General features: G+C 42.4%; 1 protein-coding gene across 3 annotated transcripts; it reads right to left on the bottom strand.

The window, feature by feature from the left end:
* Positions 1 to 1579: 1579 nt before the first annotated feature.
* On the bottom strand, positions 1580 to 15095 carry LOC124031753 (serine/threonine-protein kinase Sgk2-like). Of its 3 annotated transcripts, none has more exons than XM_046343379.1 (13): positions 14916 to 15095; positions 10055 to 10125; positions 9871 to 9929; positions 9293 to 9350; positions 8832 to 8915; positions 8068 to 8199; positions 5976 to 6088; positions 5847 to 5883; positions 5583 to 5669; positions 5356 to 5451; positions 3874 to 4029; positions 3595 to 3684; positions 1580 to 3097 (listed from the first exon to the last, which is right to left on the bottom strand). In XM_046343379.1, the coding sequence occupies exons 1-13, from the start codon at positions 15007 to 15009 to the stop codon at positions 2939 to 2941; spliced, it is 1236 nt and encodes a 411-aa protein (XP_046199335.1). In that variant the 5' UTR covers positions 15010 to 15095; the 3' UTR covers positions 1580 to 2938. The 3 variants fall into 3 exon arrangements, with proteins under 3 accessions (XP_046199335.1, XP_046199336.1, XP_046199337.1); XM_046343380.1 differs by lacking the exon at positions 14916 to 15095 and adding an exon at positions 13833 to 13902; XM_046343381.1 differs by lacking the exon at positions 14916 to 15095 and adding an exon at positions 13799 to 13847.
* Positions 15096 to 20020: the final 4925 nt, after the last annotated feature.

The raw sequence follows: 20020 nt of genomic DNA, 5'->3' as shown, positions 1-20020 counted from the left end.
CCTGCATATCTCCTACTACAGCATTACACACTACTTCTGCCCCCTGCTGGTCTACCACGGTACCCCCTGGATACCCTCCATGGAGCTGTGAGTAACCCTGGCAACCCTTTTCTCTGACCTCAAAACACACTCACTGTTCATCGTTCAGTGTCAGAAAACCTGTCATCTCTGTGTGAAGTGGAGTTCAGACAGACCCTTGATATAACTACATGGCACACACACAAAGACCATTAGAACAAGCATGACACTCCGTCACAGAGCAACAGCGCCAGAGCCAACCCACCATTTTCTAGAGCAGGTAAACATGGCTGCTTGGTTTTTGAGCCAACATCAAACCCGCCCTGTTCCATTGCAGCTGGAACGGTAATGAGCTGGTGGAGCGGGCGAGTGGCGACTTTGTGATGTTTGAGGTGAACGGCATGCATAACTACCAGTACCATCAGTCGGGCCAGGAGGCCAAGTGTGTCTCCCAGCCCAAGAACTGGACCTCTCTGCTGAGCCAGCAGCAAAATAAACCAAACCCCAACACAGCCCAGACCAGGAATATACATACCGGTACACATTCTATAGCAACACAGTTGAATTCTTACTTTATCACCAATCAATAATGGCCGATAGGAATTTGTCGACACAGCACTGTAGACTAAGAGGCCCCCATGCACTGTAAGCAGAGTCATATAGCCTGCATCCCGAGGGAGGATCTTTCCTAATTTCCCACATTTGAATTGGATATTCATCTGACGTATTCAACTTATAAAATGCAGATACATTGTCCTTGTCCTCATTAATATCCTCTGCTTGCTTTGAACCTATTTTTATGAGCGCACTTAGTTACCAGGCTGTACTCTGTAATACATCAACTGAAGGTTGAATACGGTAGTGGAATATTTTCATATCGAGTGGAGTAAGACATAAGAAATGTTCATAGTTAGTACACTATTTATATGCTATATTCTATAGTAAACATTAAAACTGGATTGTTACTGATATTGTAATATTTATTTATATTCACTGTCTCTGTATTTCTGCAGCTACTATACGCTGACCACTACATTCAGTGTGCACGGGGCATTCCTTCCTCGCCCTCTGCCATCTGGTGTGGCACTGGGCATCTTCCCGGGCCATCTTTGTGGTCCTGCTGCTCGTCGGCTTTCTCCTCAGCCAGTGCGCTCACCATAAAAAAATAGGATGGGCACACACTTTACACATACAGTGTGTAGCGCAACACATTCAGATGTTTTTTTTGGTCAAACACACGCACTCACAATACATCCCAAAACAGGGGAAAACACACATGTCCTCTGAGCAAGCGTGAAATAAATGGGATGAGCTGTTCAGCATGAACTCTGTCAGTAACTGATCCCCGCCTTTTTGTCTTGTCTTTGATTGATTTAGAAACTGTTTTCAGTTTTAGGAACACAGTTAGTTGATCTGAAATCTGTTGATATTGGAAATGATACATTTGCATAAAGCTTTTTTAATGCTGTCCGTGTATGTTTTGCTTGACACTTCAATGTTTTTGTTTCACACTTCAATCAGATGGAAGCTCCGTTGACGCAAGACACGGTAAACGTATATGGATAGTTATTCATTGTAACGCTTTTATGTACACACACTTCATTGCGCATCAGTCACCTTTAACACGGTGCTGGCACAAGTCAACAGTCTTTAATGTCACCCGTTGTGTTGACACAATCCTACGGCTTGTTTCACAAGGTTAAGAAAAACACCACCTTTACAGCTGTAAGGAGATGGCGTAGGTTTATGTTGCTGTTAAAGGGATAGCTCACCCACATTACAAAATAACACATTGGTTTCCTTACCCAGTAAAGCAGTCTATGGTATAACAGCAATTTGGTTTTATTCCCCCTTGGAAATGTTTCCAAATGCTAAAGGTTTCAGCATTTGTGGAACAAATCACATCCATGTCCTCGTACCGATGTTCGCATTTTTCGACATGTTCAAATCACGAGAAAGTATCTCAACAAAGTCTCGTATACATGACTTGAACCTGTGTGTGAAAAAGTGCTCATATCGGTATCGGGATTTGTTCCACAAAGGCTAAAACGGTGGATGCTAAGCCTCTAGACTTTGTTTCAATAAAATCACCTGGGAAGATGAACAACACGGTGCAGTGTTTACATTTGTCAAAGTACCTGTATGTGCGAATGTTCTTCAGCTTTTGTACATTTAGAAACAGTGCCAGGGAAATGAAACCAAAGCATCGATTGCTGTCATACCTTGTCCATCGATTGCTTATATCGGTACCATGACCTTGTGGCACAAATCTCATTCAAGTCATGGTACTGATACGCACATTTTCCACACATGTTCAAATCATCTATAATTGCCGTCAAACCTTTTCTATAGAATGCTGACAGGGAAATGAAACCATTAAGTAAATGTGTAATTTGGGTGAGCTATCCCTTTAAGCATGCCTGGATGCAACAAATCGAGTCGAGCCTCTAATCTACAAAAAGTCTGTGATAACAGAAACAGCATGTTTTCAAATCAATAATATATTGTTGGACAATCATCACATTTCAAATGTTTGGAAGGTCCACCGTGTTTTGTATTAAAAAGGGGCACTTAAAGAGCAGAAACATGGTTTTCGACTAGAGTTTCGCACATATCATTAGTGTTTGCCGCGTCTGCCTGTTCTAATGAGGTCTAGATAAACAGACGTGGCAGCCACTGTGCATAGCCGACGCAAAAATGCATTCTGTTCAATGTGCTCCATTTCTATGGCTGATGGCCAATGAAGTTGATAGGACGTTGCCACTAACGGATCAAGGACCAAATATCTTTTTCACCCCCTGACTTAGAGGTTAAGGTTAGGTTTTGGGGTTGAGGAATTGAATCCTAGATATGTGGTCAGGGGTAACTTCTACCCCGAGCTCAGGCAGTGGTGGTGCTGCGAGGGCCCTTCTTCCCTGTCTTAGAGGAAGCTGTCTTCTTCACCACAGACGTAGGAGAAGCCATTGAAGGCGCTGTTGCTGCTGGTGCTGGCGTTCAGCTCAGGGGTGCGACCCACCGAGTTAGGCACCATCTCCCTGGTGAACTCTGGGTCTATGTGCTGCGTGTCCGCTGGCCCTTTCTGGAGGAGAGAGGAGACATGTTAGGGAATTGAGCAAAGTGATAGAGAAAAGAGACGGACAGTGTGAAGGCGAAAATGAGGAAAGAAAGGTAGTGAGAGAAAGTTTTAGAGAAAGAGCCGTTAAGGTTAGAGAATATGGTAAGAAACAACTGGCATGTTATAGGCCAGGGGTCGGCAACAGACTATTTATTTTGGCCCCCAAAAGTGTGGGGGGGGGTTGAGTTTTTGATCAAAAAAAGACAGCAAATCAGCCTCCCAAAATAATTATGTTGTAAATCTGTTCCCAAGTATTCCCACCAATAAAAAAGATGTGATCGTGTCTCAATGTAATCAAGGTATGAAATTAGTGTTCTTTTCAACTACAAATCTCTTTTTGGGCTTAGTTGTGGTCAATTTGCAGTGTACAAATGATTATGTCCCACGCCCCCCCCGACAATCCACTCCAACAAAAATTGGCCCGCGGCTGAATCTATATATAGACTGTGCCAAAAACTCACCACATTGGGGTAGTATGGAGGAGTGATCCGCTTGTGGTACAGGTCATCCCAGTTAATCGGGGAGAAGAACACATGGTTCTTGATTTCTAACTGCAAAGTAAAACAAGAATCATATACAAGAAGCGATGTATAACTGAGTGAACATTAGTGAAACACAGTAACCGGCAAAGGCATGGGGTTGCTTCCGAAATGGCACAGAAGTAGTGCACTATATTGGGTATAGGGTGCCATTTCAGATGCAATCCATGGTCCATGGAGAGGGTCTAGTCAGCCACTCACAAAGTCGTCGATGGCTCCCAGCCTGCAGTGCTGGTCTTTCTGCAGGAGGCCCTGGAGCAGACTACAGACAGCGTCTGACTTCCCTGGGGGCAGAGGCAGAGGCTTGTGCAGGATACCATCATACAGCTCAGACATGTCCCGGCTGTAAAAAGGAGGCTAGAAAAGGAGTAGAATAGAGGAGAGACACTGTAGCCACCAGCTACTCCAGAAACATTTCCTGAAGTTGGTAACATAATTGTGTTGGGACATTTGCTGCACAAGGAAATAATATTTGGATTGGCCTTAGATTGCATTAAGTACAGTAGCTATATAAGATTCAAAAACAATTTTATTTTAGTACTACTTTCTTTAAAAATACTAAACATACACATCACACAAACAGCTACATCTCACCTGCCCTGACCCTCAAGCTCCCACCTCCATCTCTAGCACCCGCATCACTCACCGCCACATGGCCTCAAACTGCGCCATTTTGATTCCCTCCGTCGCCCGCGCACGTTAAAAATTCAGATAATAAAATATTTGACCTTTCCATTGTGTTGATTTTCCAGTTTTTAAGTATACGTTTTTTCAAGATGATTGAGGAGAAAAGTATCGTCCGACCCATGGGGTACCTCACTGCACCCGCATAAGCCACGTCTTGTAATATGTAGACAGACGGATTAAAAGTACATTTACATCGTAATAATTCTGACAGCCAACTTTCTAACTCTTCCCATAACTTTTGGACTTGATCAAATTCCCAGAAGGCATGGATTATTGAGTCTTTGTTAGTTTTACATTTACGACATGACTGCCGTTGTTCCGTTGTGCTGTGGAATGTGAATTTTGTCAAATACATTCTATACATTAGTTTATACTGGATTAAGCATATTTTTTCATTTAACTAATTTCATTAGTTATTTTCAGACATTTCCTCCATCTCGTGCCAATATCAGTTAAGTCTTGGTTCCAATAGCTTATATCTTTTCTAAGATATTGTCAGTTGGATATGCTCTCTGCAAGGGTTTGTATAGCTTACCTACCATATGAATATCGTTTTCTGACTCAAATAGGATTCCCTCAAGATTCCTAATCCAAATTTTGTGATATAAAACTTTTAAATTTCATATATTTGAAAATGTCTACATGGGTCAATCCAAAATTGCTTTAAAAAAATAATGTCATGGAAATAAATGTATATCCTAATACCAAGTAATTAATGATTTATATGCCTTTAGTTTTCCACGTGCACCAACTAATCAGTGAATTCTTAAAAAGCTAGTGTGTTTTTTAGGGTTGCGTTTTTAGGGAGTGCCATTTGATCTTGTGGAATACATTTCGTTCCATGTTGTTATTAGGAGCTCCTAGCTTGATCCTTTGAAAACAAACACATGAAAAGATTCTGTGGACGAGCATGCGCATCTTCATTGTTCCTCTTTAGTACATTTAACCATACGACGCAAGTAAAAGCATTGGGTGGCTAAGATTCAAAAAACGTACAAGACTATAGATCATCTCATAGAGCACAGCTCCCAGACACCACCAGTCCACAGTGCGGTCATAGGGCTCCTTACGCAGAATCTCAGGGGCCAAATACTAGAGAGAGAGACAAGAGACAGAGAGAGAGAAATACACAGATGGATATATAGAGCTGTAAGTGACTATTAGACATATGTTATAACTAACATATCATTGAGCACAGACACAATCTCAGGGCTATCCCTCACCTCGGGGGTTCCACAGAAAGTGGACGTGGTGGTCTCCGGCTCCACTCCCTCTTTACACAGCCCAAAGTCCGTAAGCACCACGTGGCCCTGGAACACACAGCGGTTTTAAGCACCTTCCCAATCAATCTTACAGGAACTTACAGGACCGCGTACGATACTGTTTCTGCGAAATCTTGAACCATCTTCCCTAAGATGAGAAGGAAGTGAGTTGAGATATTGAAAACAATCCAATAACATTACATCCACTTATGAGTCAACACTTACCTGAGAGTCTAAGAGAATATTCTCTGGCTTTAAATCTCTACAAAAGAACAAACAAACAAAGATGTTTGATTTCACAGACCCTCAATAGTGTGCATAATAACGTGTTGCTTCTGCGTGAATGTGTCTGACCTGTAAACGATGTTGAGGGAGTGAAGGTAGCCGATGGCACTGGCAACCTCGGCAGCATAGAACCGAGCCCTCGGCTCCAAGAAGCACCGCTCCCTCTGCAGGTGGAAGAAAATCTTCCAAGACAGAGAGAGAGGGAATGAGAGGGAGAAGAAGAAGTTAGCGATAAGAGGGAGAAAGAAAACGGTTCTGCCTTGTTGGTTTAACTGTCAGTCTCCTAGGCTCTGACAAAGCATGTCATATTACTACCACTACTTAATTGACTCATCATAATAATGTGACACAGAGAGTTTGGACTGAGCTGATGGGTAAATGGGAGTAAAGTGTGACTAAGACCAGGGCTTGGGGCTATGACACACTGCTCTGTTGCTTCTGTGCTGTCAATAGCTTGGCAGCTTTAATATACAGTACCAGTCAAAAGTTGACACACCTACTCATTCAAGGGTTGTTCTTTATTTTTGTAACTATTTCCTACATTGTAGAATAGAGAATGCATCAAAACTGTGAAATAACACATATGGAATCATGTAGTAAGCAAAGAAAAGTGTTAAACAAATCAAAATATATTTGAGATTTTTCCAAGTAGCCACCCTTTGCCTTGATTACAGCTTTGCACACTCTTGGCATTCTCTCAACCAGCTTCATGAGGTAGTCACCTGGAATGCATTTCAATTAACATGTGTGCCTTGTTAAAAGTTAATTTGCGGAATTTATTCCCTTAATACGTTTGAGCCAATCAATTGTGTTGTGACAAGGTAGGGTTGATATACAGAAGATAGTCCTATTTGGTGAAAGACCAAGTCCATCTTATGGCAAGAACAGCTCAAATAAGCAAAGATAAATGACAGTCCATTATTACTTTAAGACGTGAAGGTCAGTCAATCTGGAAAATGTCAAGAACTTTGAAAGTTTCTTCAAGCGCAGTTGCAAAAACCATCAAGCGCTATGATGAAACTGGCTCTCATCAGGACTGCCACAGTTAGCTCTGCTGCAGAGGATACATTCATTAGAGTTAACTGCATGAGCGATTGCAAACCAAATAAATGCTTCACAGTGTTTAAGTAACAGACACATCTCAACAACTGTTCAGAGGAGACTGCATGAATCAGGCCTTCGTGGTCTTATTGCTGCAAAGAAACCACTACTGAAGGACACCAATAAGAAGAGACTTGCTTGGGGCAAGAAATCCAAGTAATGGACATTAGACCGGTGGCAATCTGTCCTTTGGTCTGATGAGTCCAAATTTTTGGTTCCAACCGCCGTGTCTTTGTGAGAGGCAGAGTAGGTGAACGGAGGATCTCCGCATGTGTGGTTCCCACCATGAAGCATGGAAGAGGAGGTGTGGTGGTGCTTTGCTGGTGACACTGATTTATTTAGAATTCAAGGCACAGTTAACCAGCCTGGCTACTACAGCTTTCTGCAGCAATACACCATCCCATTTGGATTGCGCATAGTGGGACTATAAATTGTTTTTCAACAGGACAATGACCCAACACACATTTCCAGGCTGTGTAAGAGCTATTTGACCAAGAAGGAGAGTGGAATGCTGCATCAGATGACCTGGCCTGCACAATCATCCGACCTCAACCCATTTGAGATGGTTTGGGATGAGTTGGACTATTTTCTACATTGTAGAATAATAGTGAAGACATCAAAACTGTGAAATAACACATATGGAATCATGTAGTAACCAAAAAGGTGTTATACAAATGTGGGAACTCCTTCAAGAATGTTGAAAAAGCATTCCAGGTGAAGCTGGTTGAGACAATGCCAAGCATGTGCAAAGCTGTCATCAAGGCAAAGGGTGGCTACTTTGAAGAATCTCAAATATATTTTGATTTGTTTAACACTTTTTTTGGTTACTACACGATTCCATATGTGCTATTTCATAGTGTTGATGTCTTCACTATTATTCTACAATGTAGAACATAGTAAAAATAATGAAGAACCCTTGAATGAGTAGGTGTGTCAAAACTGTTGACTGGTACTGTAAATAAAGGATGGCTTATTAGGAACATTGCTCCAGTCCATTCCTTTTTGTCATTTGCATATCATATGCAACCTTTCAGGAAACCCAGGACCATTAGCCAGCTACCTCTCCCCCGTTGACATAGTCCAGGACAAAGTAGAGCTTCTCTGGGGTCTGGAAGGAGTAGTGGAGGCCCACCAGGAAAGGGTGCTTCAGGCTCTTCAGCAGCACGTTCCTCTCTGCCATGATGTTCTTTTGCTAGAGGACACAAAGCAGCATTGAACCAGCGGACACGAGGCAGAGGGCAGGACACAGCAGAATACAGGCCCCTGTCAGCGCCACTGCTTCAGCCCCAAGCGCGAGACAAGAGACAATACACAGAAGGAGTGGGGAGAGAGCGAGACACCTCTTTCCTAAAAAGGTCCACAGTGTTATTTACACTGCTTTATGTTACAAGTGCAGCCGTCTACACACACCTGACTAGGTCTGTCAGACAGCTAAAACGTGTGTCTGTGAGTAGCTCATAAAGTCCAAGACTTGCTTATAAGTATCAAGTGATACAAAACCAAGGGGAAGAAACAGCTGTGATTATGGGAATGTACAGTTAGTAAGAAACACATAGAGACTGGGGGCTGTATAATCAGTCTGTCAGAGTACAAAGGACAGAACACACTTCAGATTAGATTAGATATTATCTTTCTTAGAAACACACAACAGGCTTGGGCAAAACCAGTTCTGCTACACAGTGAACTGCATACACATGTTGAATATATACTGACATAAAGGGTTGTATTGGTGTAATTTAATGGACCTTTACCACAGAAAATAAATAACCTATATGTGAGTTGGTTGGGAGAATGAATAACTAAATCAAATGTTTATAGACCAACCTCCTTTTTCTTCAGGATGACTTTCTTCTGTAAAACTTTGACCGCATAGAATTTGTTGTCAGCTTTGAGCTTGGCGAGCAGGACCTGGATGCAGGGTGGTTGCCAATAAATCTCTGGTTGTTTACTCAAAACTTCACCTACTAATATGACACTCTTATCATAAACATATCTTAAATCAATCTAGAGGGTCAATGAAATACACACAAACATATTTGATTAACAGTCACACAAAACATAGAAAGAAAGTAGTCATAGACAATGAAAAAGGACTGCAAATTAACTGGACAAATTAAAAATGGCTACTCATCCGGAGTACAATTTGTCAACAACCTTATCATCATTCATTGGTTTGTTTTTGCCTTTTCATCAAGGTAACCTTAACAGTCCTGCATAGACATAGTTAATCATTGATGAAGGCATGCAGCCTTTTATCAGACAGACAGCAGTGTAGTCTGTCTTACCTTCCCATAGGTCCCTTTTCCAATAACAGCCAAGAAGTCAAAGTCAGTGGGCTTGGCACTGAAACAAGAACAGGAATGATGATACAGATATCTGTGTCACACCGATTGACATGACACGTAATCATGACAGGTTATGGCAGAGACAACCGTCTCGCAACATGACTGGTATGATGCATGAAATAGCATGTTCGATCAAGGGCTCTATTCAATAGGTGAACCTGAAGCGTTACAGATTCCGCAATAGAAATGTAAAGGTCATTTCGGATTGAGCCGACACCTGCAGTGTTTATCGCGAACACAGTCTCCGCCAAAGCCGGGAACAAATGCCATTCAATTTCAATCACGCTGTAAAAGCTGAATTTCCACCATGGTGATTGAAAAGAGCCCCGAGTCTCAATAGCAAAGTACAGCAGTGTATGTTAGTGGTTGCAGCTGATGTGTGGCATCATATCGAGGTGTAAATTCTTTTGTTAATGAATGCATCGGGATCACAATCCCGTTGGTAAAGGGTTACCAGATGTCAGTTCTACGGGGCATTACGAATCACCGAAACCCATTACTCTTAATACTGTACATACTGTGGGTTTGCCGAGGGTCCCAGGTTGACCTCACTGAGGGCGGAGGACGGTGATCTAAGCTAGAAGACAAGTAGAAAAAAACAATGAATGATAGAGCAAAGCAGTGTAAACAACCAGTAGCAAAAATAGGATTACATCCTTGATTGACTACAAAGCACAGCACACTACAGAGTGAAACACTCACTGGATTACAATTCGCCATGGCCTTGGTCCATTCCTTGCCCACCGGGGAGCCTACATCAGTGCTTCCCAGACCTGTCATTACAAAGAGGACACGATAGGAACATAATGACATGATAGCACCCCACAACAGTGTGTGACTCTGCTGCTGGTCCCCCTATGCCAGCTTGACCCTGACAAACTGGTAGTTCTGGTTTGAAACCCAACGCAGGCAGGCACAACAAAGGATATTTGTGGTTTTGGAGAGTTCACATCAGTGGACACTTTTACATGGCAAATGTTACTTTCCCGTGTCCACAAATGTGTGCGGGACTGCTTAGGTCATTATTCAAACCAATTTCAATCTCCCCCACAGACAGACGGCCACTTGCCAAGAATGTCTGAATGTTTTGAAATGTTCCTTCCATGGTCTTAAGAAATGTTTAACCTTTAGGCCTACTGAATAAACAGCCATATGTCCTCAAGAGTAGATTGTAATGTGCTACAGTAGATGTGTGGAAAGTTAGAAACCCATTTGAAGGTTGATATCCATTTCTACAGTCATGTGTATTACCCTCTAATTAGGGCTTTGGGATTATTATAGGCTTTATATTCTCAAATTATACCATTGTGTAAATACAAGCGCACATTACAAATAGGGTGTTTACAAACTATGAAAACATTCAGCAGATCTATTCTGTCAGCATAAAAAACTCACATAGAGTGCATTTGGGAAGTATTCAGACCCCTTGACTTTTTCCACATTTTGTTACATTACAGCCTTATTCTAAGATAGATTACATTGTCTTTCCCCCCTCATCAATCTACACACAATACCCAATAATGACAAAGAAAAACATGCTCTTAGAAATTAGCATCCTCTCAAGCTCTGTCAGGTTGGATGGGGAGTGTCGCTGCACAGCTATTTTCAGGTCTCTCCAGAGATGTTAGATCGGGTTCAAGGACATTTAAAGACTTGTCCCGAAGCCACTCCTGCGTTGTCTTGGCTGTGTGCTTAGGGTCGTTGTCCTGTTGTAAGGCGAACCTTCGTCCCCGTCTGAGATCTTGAGCATTCTGGAGCAGGTTCTCATCAAGGATCTGTATTTTGCTCCATTCGTCTTTCCCTTTATCCTGACTAATCTCACAGTCCCTGCCACTGAAAAACATCCCCACAGCATGCTGCTGCCACCACGCTTCACCGTAGGGATGGTGCCAAGTTTCCTACAGACATGACGCTTGGCATTCAGGCCAAAGTCTTCAATCTTGGTTTCATCAGACCAGAGAATCTTGTTTCTCAGGATCTGAGAGTCCTTTAGGTGCTTTTTGGTAAACTCCAAGCGGGCTGTCGTGTGCCTTTTACTGGAGAGTGGCTTCGGTCTGGCCACTCTACCATGAAGGCCTGATTGGTGGAGTGCTGCAGAGATGGTTGTTCTTCTGGAATGTTCTCCCATCTTCACAGGGGAACTTTGGAGCTCTGTCAGAGTGACCATCGGTTTATTGGTCTACCTGACCAAGGCCCTTCTCCCAAAATTGCGACGTATTGCAGGGCGGCCAGCTCTAGGAAGAGTCTTGGTGGTTTCAAACCTTTTCAATTTAAGAATGGTGGAGGCCATTGTGTTCTTGGGGACCTTCAAAGCTGCAGAAATGTTTTGGAACTCTTCCCCAGATCTGTGCCTCGACACAATCCTGTCTCATAGCTCTACGAGCAATTCCTTCAACATCATGGCTTGGTTTTTGCTCTGACATGCGCTGTCTACTGTGGGACCTTATATAGACAGGTGTGTGCCTTTCCAAATCATGTTCAATTAATTGAATTTACCACAGGTGGACTCCAATTATGCTGTAGAAACATCAAGGACGATCAATGGAAACAGGATGCACCTGAGCTCAATTTTGAGTCTCACAGCAAAGGGTCTGAATACTTATAGAAGAAAGGTATTTCTGATATATATTTTCTTTGCAAAAAAAAATCTAAAAAACGGTTTTCACTTTGTGATTGTGTGGTATTGTGTGAAGATTGAATAAGGCTGTAACGTAACAAAATGTGGAAAAAGTCAAGGGATCTGATTAATTCCCGAATGCACTATATCAAAGGTCTTAAATAGACTACTAGCCTATTACGGTTTACCATTGTATTCCTTGAGTGATTACAAGGCTATTTAGAGTATTTGGAGGGCATTTTCCAACTTTATAGAACCATATTTCAAACATTCACCCACGGCTGGCCCGCTCATTAGGCGGCCACCTATGGCGGAAGGTTGACGCGGGCGGCATTTTCTGAGATAAACTCACCAAGACGCACCTCCAAACAACACATAAAACCTCAATTCTGCGTCAAAACTATTACAATTTCTCACAACCAGTGGCATATAGATTTTTTAGGTGTGCGCTGATGACGCCCCTTTGATAAGCAGTGGCCACATTGTCAAAGGCGCAAAATATTTTGCTTGTCCATTCCCAGCGCGCCTCTCCAGGGTGCTGTTGGAGAGATGCATCTCTGCAGCGCTGTCAAAAAAAATTATCGAACATCAATAATGTAGCAGATATAGGATATGGTAGAAATAGTATGTGGTCTTTTCTGTAGCCTACAGGCGGGATATAAAATGTATGACAATGTAATGACCTTTGACCTTTTTACATCATGCAGGTTTATCTGATTTAATTGCCTAACCTAAAGGGCACTCATTCAAATAAAAAATGAGCTGTCATGTTAACAACATCTCCTAAAAACAGGAAAGGTCAAAGTAAAATGGACAATATGGAATGGACAATCACAACTGTTGTCCAGGAGTTCCACCCCATTGTCATGAACAGGGGTTTCAAGTTTGTATCCATTAATTATTGACAAGCCTGATCATAGCGATTCCCGCTGTGTAAACACATTGCAAATAGGCTCACGATAACTCCTGATAAAGTTTGGTAGCTGATATTCAGAGCTGATATTCAAAATGCCAAGTTGATTAGTCACAAGAATCAGGACTAATTAAGCCAACGCAATGGCCTGTTACCACATCGATAGGCATTCATAAAATGTCATTTCAGACAACACTGTAGGCTTCTCCTCAGTAAGCACGGACCGCCGTCAAAGCCTTTTGGGTGTCTTTTTTTGGTGCAGTTCCGAACCAGCCTTGATTTCCACATCCACGGACATTGGATTTTGATCCGGTTCAGACCAAATCTGAACCAATCATACACTTCTATGTTTGGTTCAGATTTTGTGCGGTCCAGATCGGCCTTGATTTCAACATCCATGGACATAGACTTTTGGTTCGGTACGGACCAAATCTGAACCAATCATAGACTTCTATGTTTGGTTCATTTTTTTATCCTGTCTAGACCAGCCTTGATTTGGCCCAAACATAGACGTCAATAAATTACTTATTTTCAAATTTAATTCAGAACAAAAAATATCCTGATTTCAACATTCGGAAAATGCTTATTTTCCAATGTCCTGGAAAATAGGTACATATGGAACATTGGCAAAAAATATGGAAAACATGGAAAATACGGAACATTTTAAACATATGGAAAATACATTTTCAGCTTTCATTCAGAATATAAATTGAACCGAACTTCAATGTCTGGAAAATACTATTTTAGATGTCTTTTCAACCTCATTGGGACTGGGACTATTCTAATTTTGCGGGAGCAACATTTTTTGGTCTCCCCTATGGCGGCAGAATGGCAAGGACCAGACCTGCAGTCACCACTAACCAGAAATACATAAAATGCAACATTTTACAGTACATTGTGTACCTTCTCAACCTACCTGCAGTAAATGTTAAAACTGAGTTCAAGTCTACCTGTCGCAGGTGCGTGCGGTCGGTGGAGTGCTGTTTAATCGACTGACTGACCCGAAGTCCCTTGGCTCGAGTCAAGTGTCGAAGCACAGAGCACAGCGCTGTAGTTGTCGCAGCTCAGAGCACAGCGCTATTGTTGTCCTGCATTTTAGGGCTACAGAAAGCAGGGCTAGTTGGGGTCACTCACCAAATTAACTAGCCTTATGGATATCCACTATCGTCGGGGCTTGATTACTCAGCTAACCATCCAAAAATCTCATAAGACATAAATAAGGTGGTGTTTTTGGTGTAATAGTAACGTTATACTATGTTGTTATATTGGAAAGTGTTATGTAGAATACCAATGAATCCTTATCTGATCTTCTAAGATATTAATTCAGCTTTGATCTAACTTTACTAAACGAGCACCTGCCACCGTTGTGAGAAGTAGCGGAGCTCCTGTGAGCAACGCTTCCGTGAGCTCCAGCAGCGCTACACCCCTACTCCCGCTGCACCGAATGAGCTCATTTAAGCGCATACTCTTACATTTACATTTACTCTTGCAAAATTTGGAGATGCAGAAACGATACCACATGTATGGCTGTTTTGTGACAATCTGGGAATATTTGACCAAGGGAACATTTCAGGTTGGTTTTAGTAAAACAGCTACGAAGGGGATACTTTTACAACTGGATTGAGTGAAGTGGCAGATAATATGTTGAATAAGCAACTCATGAGCACGGAGAGCCTCTCAGGTTTGACCAAATGTATTTATATCTTTCAGTCTAATACGGGTAATTACTTTAGTATTGTAGATCTTCGAGAGAAACACGCTTTCTACAAGTAGTTAGGCAACAGTCCTCTCAAATTTCAGCTGAAACTTTACCCTGAAAGGAAAGTGGGGGTGGGGGGGCTGAAATGCCAGGGCTGAATTTTAGCGCCCGGGATTAGTTTAAAACGGCTCACATTGTGAAATTCTATCAAATGCACGTTACATTGCGCAGGAAGATAAAAATGTAGCTCTGTTAATATGGATAATATTTTAACCGTTTGAGCTAGAGAAGCCGTTTTACTTTCTGCAAATCTGCAAGCATGCCTGTCACGAACCTTTTTTCTTCTCTGACACTGCTGCGTGACACGTGCAATGCCTAGTTATAGGTTCTGTTTGGTCAATCCGCCGTCTGAAGTGGCCGTACAGCATTTACAGCCTCCGCAGACTTCAGCGCTTTCATACTTCTTGCGCTAAAAGGAGAAGACCAGAGCTATAGCGAATGAATGTGTTAAGGAAGTGAGTTTGTATTTATACAGGACGTCGGCTACCGCCCCCGCCTACCGTCAACCAATCATGTCAATTCGGAGCTATGGGGAGCAGAGTATTTGAGCAGAGTTGGGCGGTCGCATATCTTGCTCATCGCTCATAGAGCGGTGCGTGCAGACAGCAAGCCTAAGAAGGAACATCAAATAATTATTCAGGCTCTATTAATTCAATTATTTCAAAGTTATAGCCTACAAATAAATACATTGTGAAGCATTTGTGAGTGTGACACACTAGGCTTGTAGGGAGTCAGGGACATTATTAAGCGCTCAGAATTTAAACAACATTTAGTCGTATTAAATCATTATAGTCTATAAATTGCGCATATAGGCTGTGACTTACTTAGAATTAAATCCAAATGAAATGTGGGAAAAATGGCTTATTACGCTCAGTCTACAGTGCTTATGAATTCATTTTGAGAAAAGTCTGTGGCTTCAGGCTCATGTGATGGTGACTGGAGAGCAGGCCAGCAGCGGGAGACTATCCTCTCGGTGCTTGTAGAGCAACTGGGGGACTGCAATTGCAGTTTTTTTCATTCAAGGTTTTTTTTCAAGGGTTTTTCTGAATTTTTTCTATTTTCTAAAACGCGAACCCTTTATACACAAAAATAAAAATACATTTTCTCACATTATATCCATCAGATTAGCTAAATCACAAACAGAAATGCATAACAAAAGAAAGCGCAATAAAAACTGGAAAAAGTTGCTGTTGGGGAGACTCAATAACTGCGGGGTAACAGAGACTGACTCTGCCTTCCAGCAAGTTGACATTGACGCCTTAAGAAAAATCAAGTCGGCTGCTAAGGGAGCTGAGAAAAGCAGGGATTTGAAGAAGACTGGGGGGGGGGATATCGACCATTCATGTGGACCAGCTGGAGGAGAAGGTGTTGTCCATGATAGGAGAGACGGTGGTAGAGGGACTGCGCGACCCGTAAATTAAGCTAGCTAACGCGTAACGACATTTGCCAACATAGTTAACAACGTTAACGTTAGATAAGTTCTTCTTTGCAAATTGACGAGCTAACGCTAGCTATTTAACACTTCTAGAATATTGTTATATATTGTTATTTACTAGTTAGATAGATAATGCGCGTTTAATTTGTTTTCTTGCTGTATTTAAACGTCCAGTAGCCAAATCAAATTTATTTATATAGCCCTTCCTACATCAGCTGATATCTCAAAGTGCTGTACAGAAACCCAGCCTAAAACCCCAAACAGCAAGCAATGCAGGTGTTGAAGCATGTTGGCTAGGAAAAACTCCCAAGAAAGGCCTAAACCTAGGAAGAAACCTAGAGAGGAACCAGGCTATGAGGTGTGGTCAGTCCTCTTCTGGCTGTGCCGGTGGAGATTATAACAGAACATGGCCAAGATGTTCAAATGTTCATAAATGACCAGCTTGGTCAAATAATAGGTCTGGGACAGGTAGCACGTCCGGTGAACAGGTCAGGATTCCATTGCCGCAGGCAGAACAGTTGAAACTGGAGCAGCAGCATGGCCAGGTGGACTGGGGACAGCAAGAAGTCATCATGCCATCGCATCATCATGGGGGCGTCAACCCAGACAGGAAGATCACATCAGTGACTCAACCCACTCAAGTGACGCACCCCTCCTAGGGACGGCATGAAAGAGCACCAGTAAGCCAGTGACTCAGCCCCTGTAATAGGGTTAGAGGCAGAGAATCCCAGTGGAAAGAGGGGAACCGTCCAGGCAGAGACAGCAATGGCGGTTCGTTGCTCCAGAGCCTTTCCGTTCACCTTCACACTCCTGGGCCAGACTACACTCAATCATATGACCCACTGAAGAGATTAGTCTTCAGTAAAGACTTAAAGGTTGAGACCGAGTTTGCGTCTCTCACATGGGTAGGCAGACCATTCCATAAAAATGGAGCTCTATAGGAGAAAGCCCTGCCTCCAGCTGTTTGCTTAGAAATTCTAGGGACAATTAGGAGGCCTGCCTCTTGTGACCGTAGCGTATGTGTAGGTATGTAATGCAGGAACAAATCAGAGAGATAGGTAGGAGCAAGCCCATGTAATGATTTGTAGGTTAACAGTAAAACCTTGAAATCAGCCCTTGCCTTGACAGGAAGCCAGTGTAGAGAGGCTAGAACTGGAGTAATATGATCATATTTTTTGGTTCTAGTCAAATCAAATCAAATTTTATTTGTCACATACACATGGTTAGCAGATGTTAATGCGAGTGTAGAGAAATGCTTGTGCTTCTAGTTCCGACAATGCAGTAATAACCAACAAGTAATCTAACTAACAATTCCAAAACTACTACCTTATACACACACGTGTAAAGGGATAAAGAATATGTACATAAATATATATGAATGTGTGATGGTACAGAGCGGCATAGGCAAGATGCAGTAGATGGTATCGAGTACAGTATATACATATGAGATGAGTATGTAAACAAAGTGGCATAGTTAAAGTGGCTAGCGATACATGTATTAAAGATGCAGTAGATGATATAGAGTACAGTATATACGTATACATATGAGATGAATAATGTAGGGTATGTAAACATTATATTAAGTAGCATTGTTTAAAGTTGCTAGTGATATATTTTACATCATTTCCCATCAATTCCCATTATTAAAGTGGCTGGAGTTGAGTCAGTGTTGGCAGCAGCCACTCAATGTTAGTGGTGGCTGTTTAACAGTCTGATGGCCTTGAGATAGAAGCTGTTTTTCAGTCTCTCGGTCCCAGCTTTGATGCACTTGTACTGACCTCGCCTTCTGGATGATAGCAGGGTGAACAGGCAGTGGCTCGGGTGGTTGTTGTCCTTGATGATCTTTATGGCCTTCCTGTAACATCGGGTGGTGTAGGTGTCCTGGAGGGCAGATAGTTTGCCCCCGGTGATGCGTTGTGCAGACCTCACTACCCTCTGGAGAGCCTTACGGTTGTGGGCGGAGCAGTTGCCGTACCAGGCGGTGATACAGCCCGCCAGGATGCTCTCGATTGTGCATCTGTAGAAGTTTGTGTGCTTTTGGTGACAAGCCGTATTTCTTCAGCCTCCTGAGGTTGAAGAGGCGCTGCTGCGCCTTCTTCACAATGCTGTCTGTGTGGGTGGACCAATTCAGTTTGTCTGTGATGTGTATGCCGAGGAACTTAAAACTTGCTACCCTCTCCACTACTGTTCCATCGATGTGGATAGGGGGGTGTTCCCTCTGCTGTTTCCTGAAGTCCACAATCATCTCCTTAGTTTTGTTGACGTTGAGTGTGAGGTTCTTTTCCTGACACCACACTCCGAGGGCCCTCACCTCCTCCTTGTAGGCCGTCTCATCGTTGTTGGTAATCAAGCCTACCACTGTTGTGTCATCCGCAAACTTGATGATTGAGTTGGAGGCGTGCGTGGCCACGCAGTCGTGGGTGAACAGGGAGTACAGGAGAGGGCTCAGAACGCACCCTTGTGTGGCCACCTTCACAATTGCAGTCTCAGTGCTATGATGGGGTCTAAAACCAGACTGAAGCATTTTGTATACATTGTTTGTCTTCAGGAAGGCAGTGAGTTGCTGTGCAACAGCCTTTTCAAAAAATGTTGATAGGAATGGAAGATTCGATACAGGCAGATAGTTTTTTATATTTTCTGGGTCAAATTTAGGCTTTTTCAAGAGAGGCTTTATTACTGCCACTTTTAGTGAGTTTGGTACACATCCGGTGGATAGAGAGCCGTTTATTATGTTCACCATAGGAGGGCCAAGCACAGGAAGCAGCTCTTTCAGTAGTTTAGTTGGAATCGGGTCCAGTATGCAGCTTGAAGGTTTAGAGGCCATGATTATTTTCATCATTGTGTCAAGAGATATAGCACTAAAACACTTGAGTGTCTCTCTTGATCCTAGGTCCTGGCAGAGTTGTGCAGACTCAGGACAACTGAGCATTGAAGGAATACACAGATTTAAAGAGGAGTCCGTAATTTGCTTTCTAATAATCATGATCGTTCATGAATTTATTACTGGTGAAGTGAAAGCCATCCTCACTTGGGGAATGCTGCTTTTTAGTTAGCTTTGCGACAGTTACAAAAATACATTTCAGATTGTTCTTATTTTCCTCAATTAAGTTGGAAAAATAGGATGATCGAGCAGCAGTAAGGGCTCTTCTATACTGCACGGTAATGTCTTTCCAAGCTAGTCGGAAGACTTCCAGTTTGGTGTGGCGCCATTTCCGTTCCAATTTTCTGGATGCTTGCTTCAGAGCTCGTGTATTTTCTGTATACCAGGGACCACATTTCATATGAGAAATGTTTTTAGTTTTTAGGGGTGCAACTGCATCTAGGGTATTGCCAATGTTAAATTGAGTTCCTCAGTTAGGTGATTAACTGGTTTTTGTCCTCTGACGTCCTTGGGTAGACAGAGGGAGTCTGGAAGGGCATCAAGGAATCTTTGGGTTGTCTGTGAATTTATAGCACAACTTTTGATGCTCCTTGTTTGGGGTCTGAGCAGATTATTTGTTGCAATTGCAAACGTAATAAAATGGTGGTCCGATAGTCCAAGATTATGAGGTAAAACATTAAGATCCACAACATTTATTCCATGGGAAAAAACTATGTCCAGAGTATGACTGTGACAGTGAGTAGGTCCAGAGACATTTTGGACAAAACCCAATGATTGATGATGGCTCCGAAAGCCTTTTGGAATGGGTCTGTGGACTTTTTCATGTGAATATTAAAGTCACCAAAAATTTGAATATTATCTGCTATGACTACAAGGTCCGATAGGAATTCAGGGAACTCAATGAGGAACGCTGTATATGGCCCAGGAGGCCTGTAAACAGTAGCTTTAAAAAGTGATTGACTAGGCTGCATAGATTTCATGACTAGAAGCTCAAAAGATGAAAACGTCTTTTTTTTTTGTAAATTGAAATTTGCTATCGTAAATGTTAGCAACACCTCCACCT

Source organism: Oncorhynchus gorbuscha, linkage group LG03 (assembly GCF_021184085.1).
Source record: "Oncorhynchus gorbuscha isolate QuinsamMale2020 ecotype Even-year linkage group LG03, OgorEven_v1.0, whole genome shotgun sequence".
Taxonomy (NCBI): Eukaryota; Metazoa; Chordata; class Actinopteri; order Salmoniformes; family Salmonidae; genus Oncorhynchus; species Oncorhynchus gorbuscha.
Note: the sequence above shows the minus strand (reverse complement) of the source record. Positions and strands in the feature narration are given on the sequence as shown.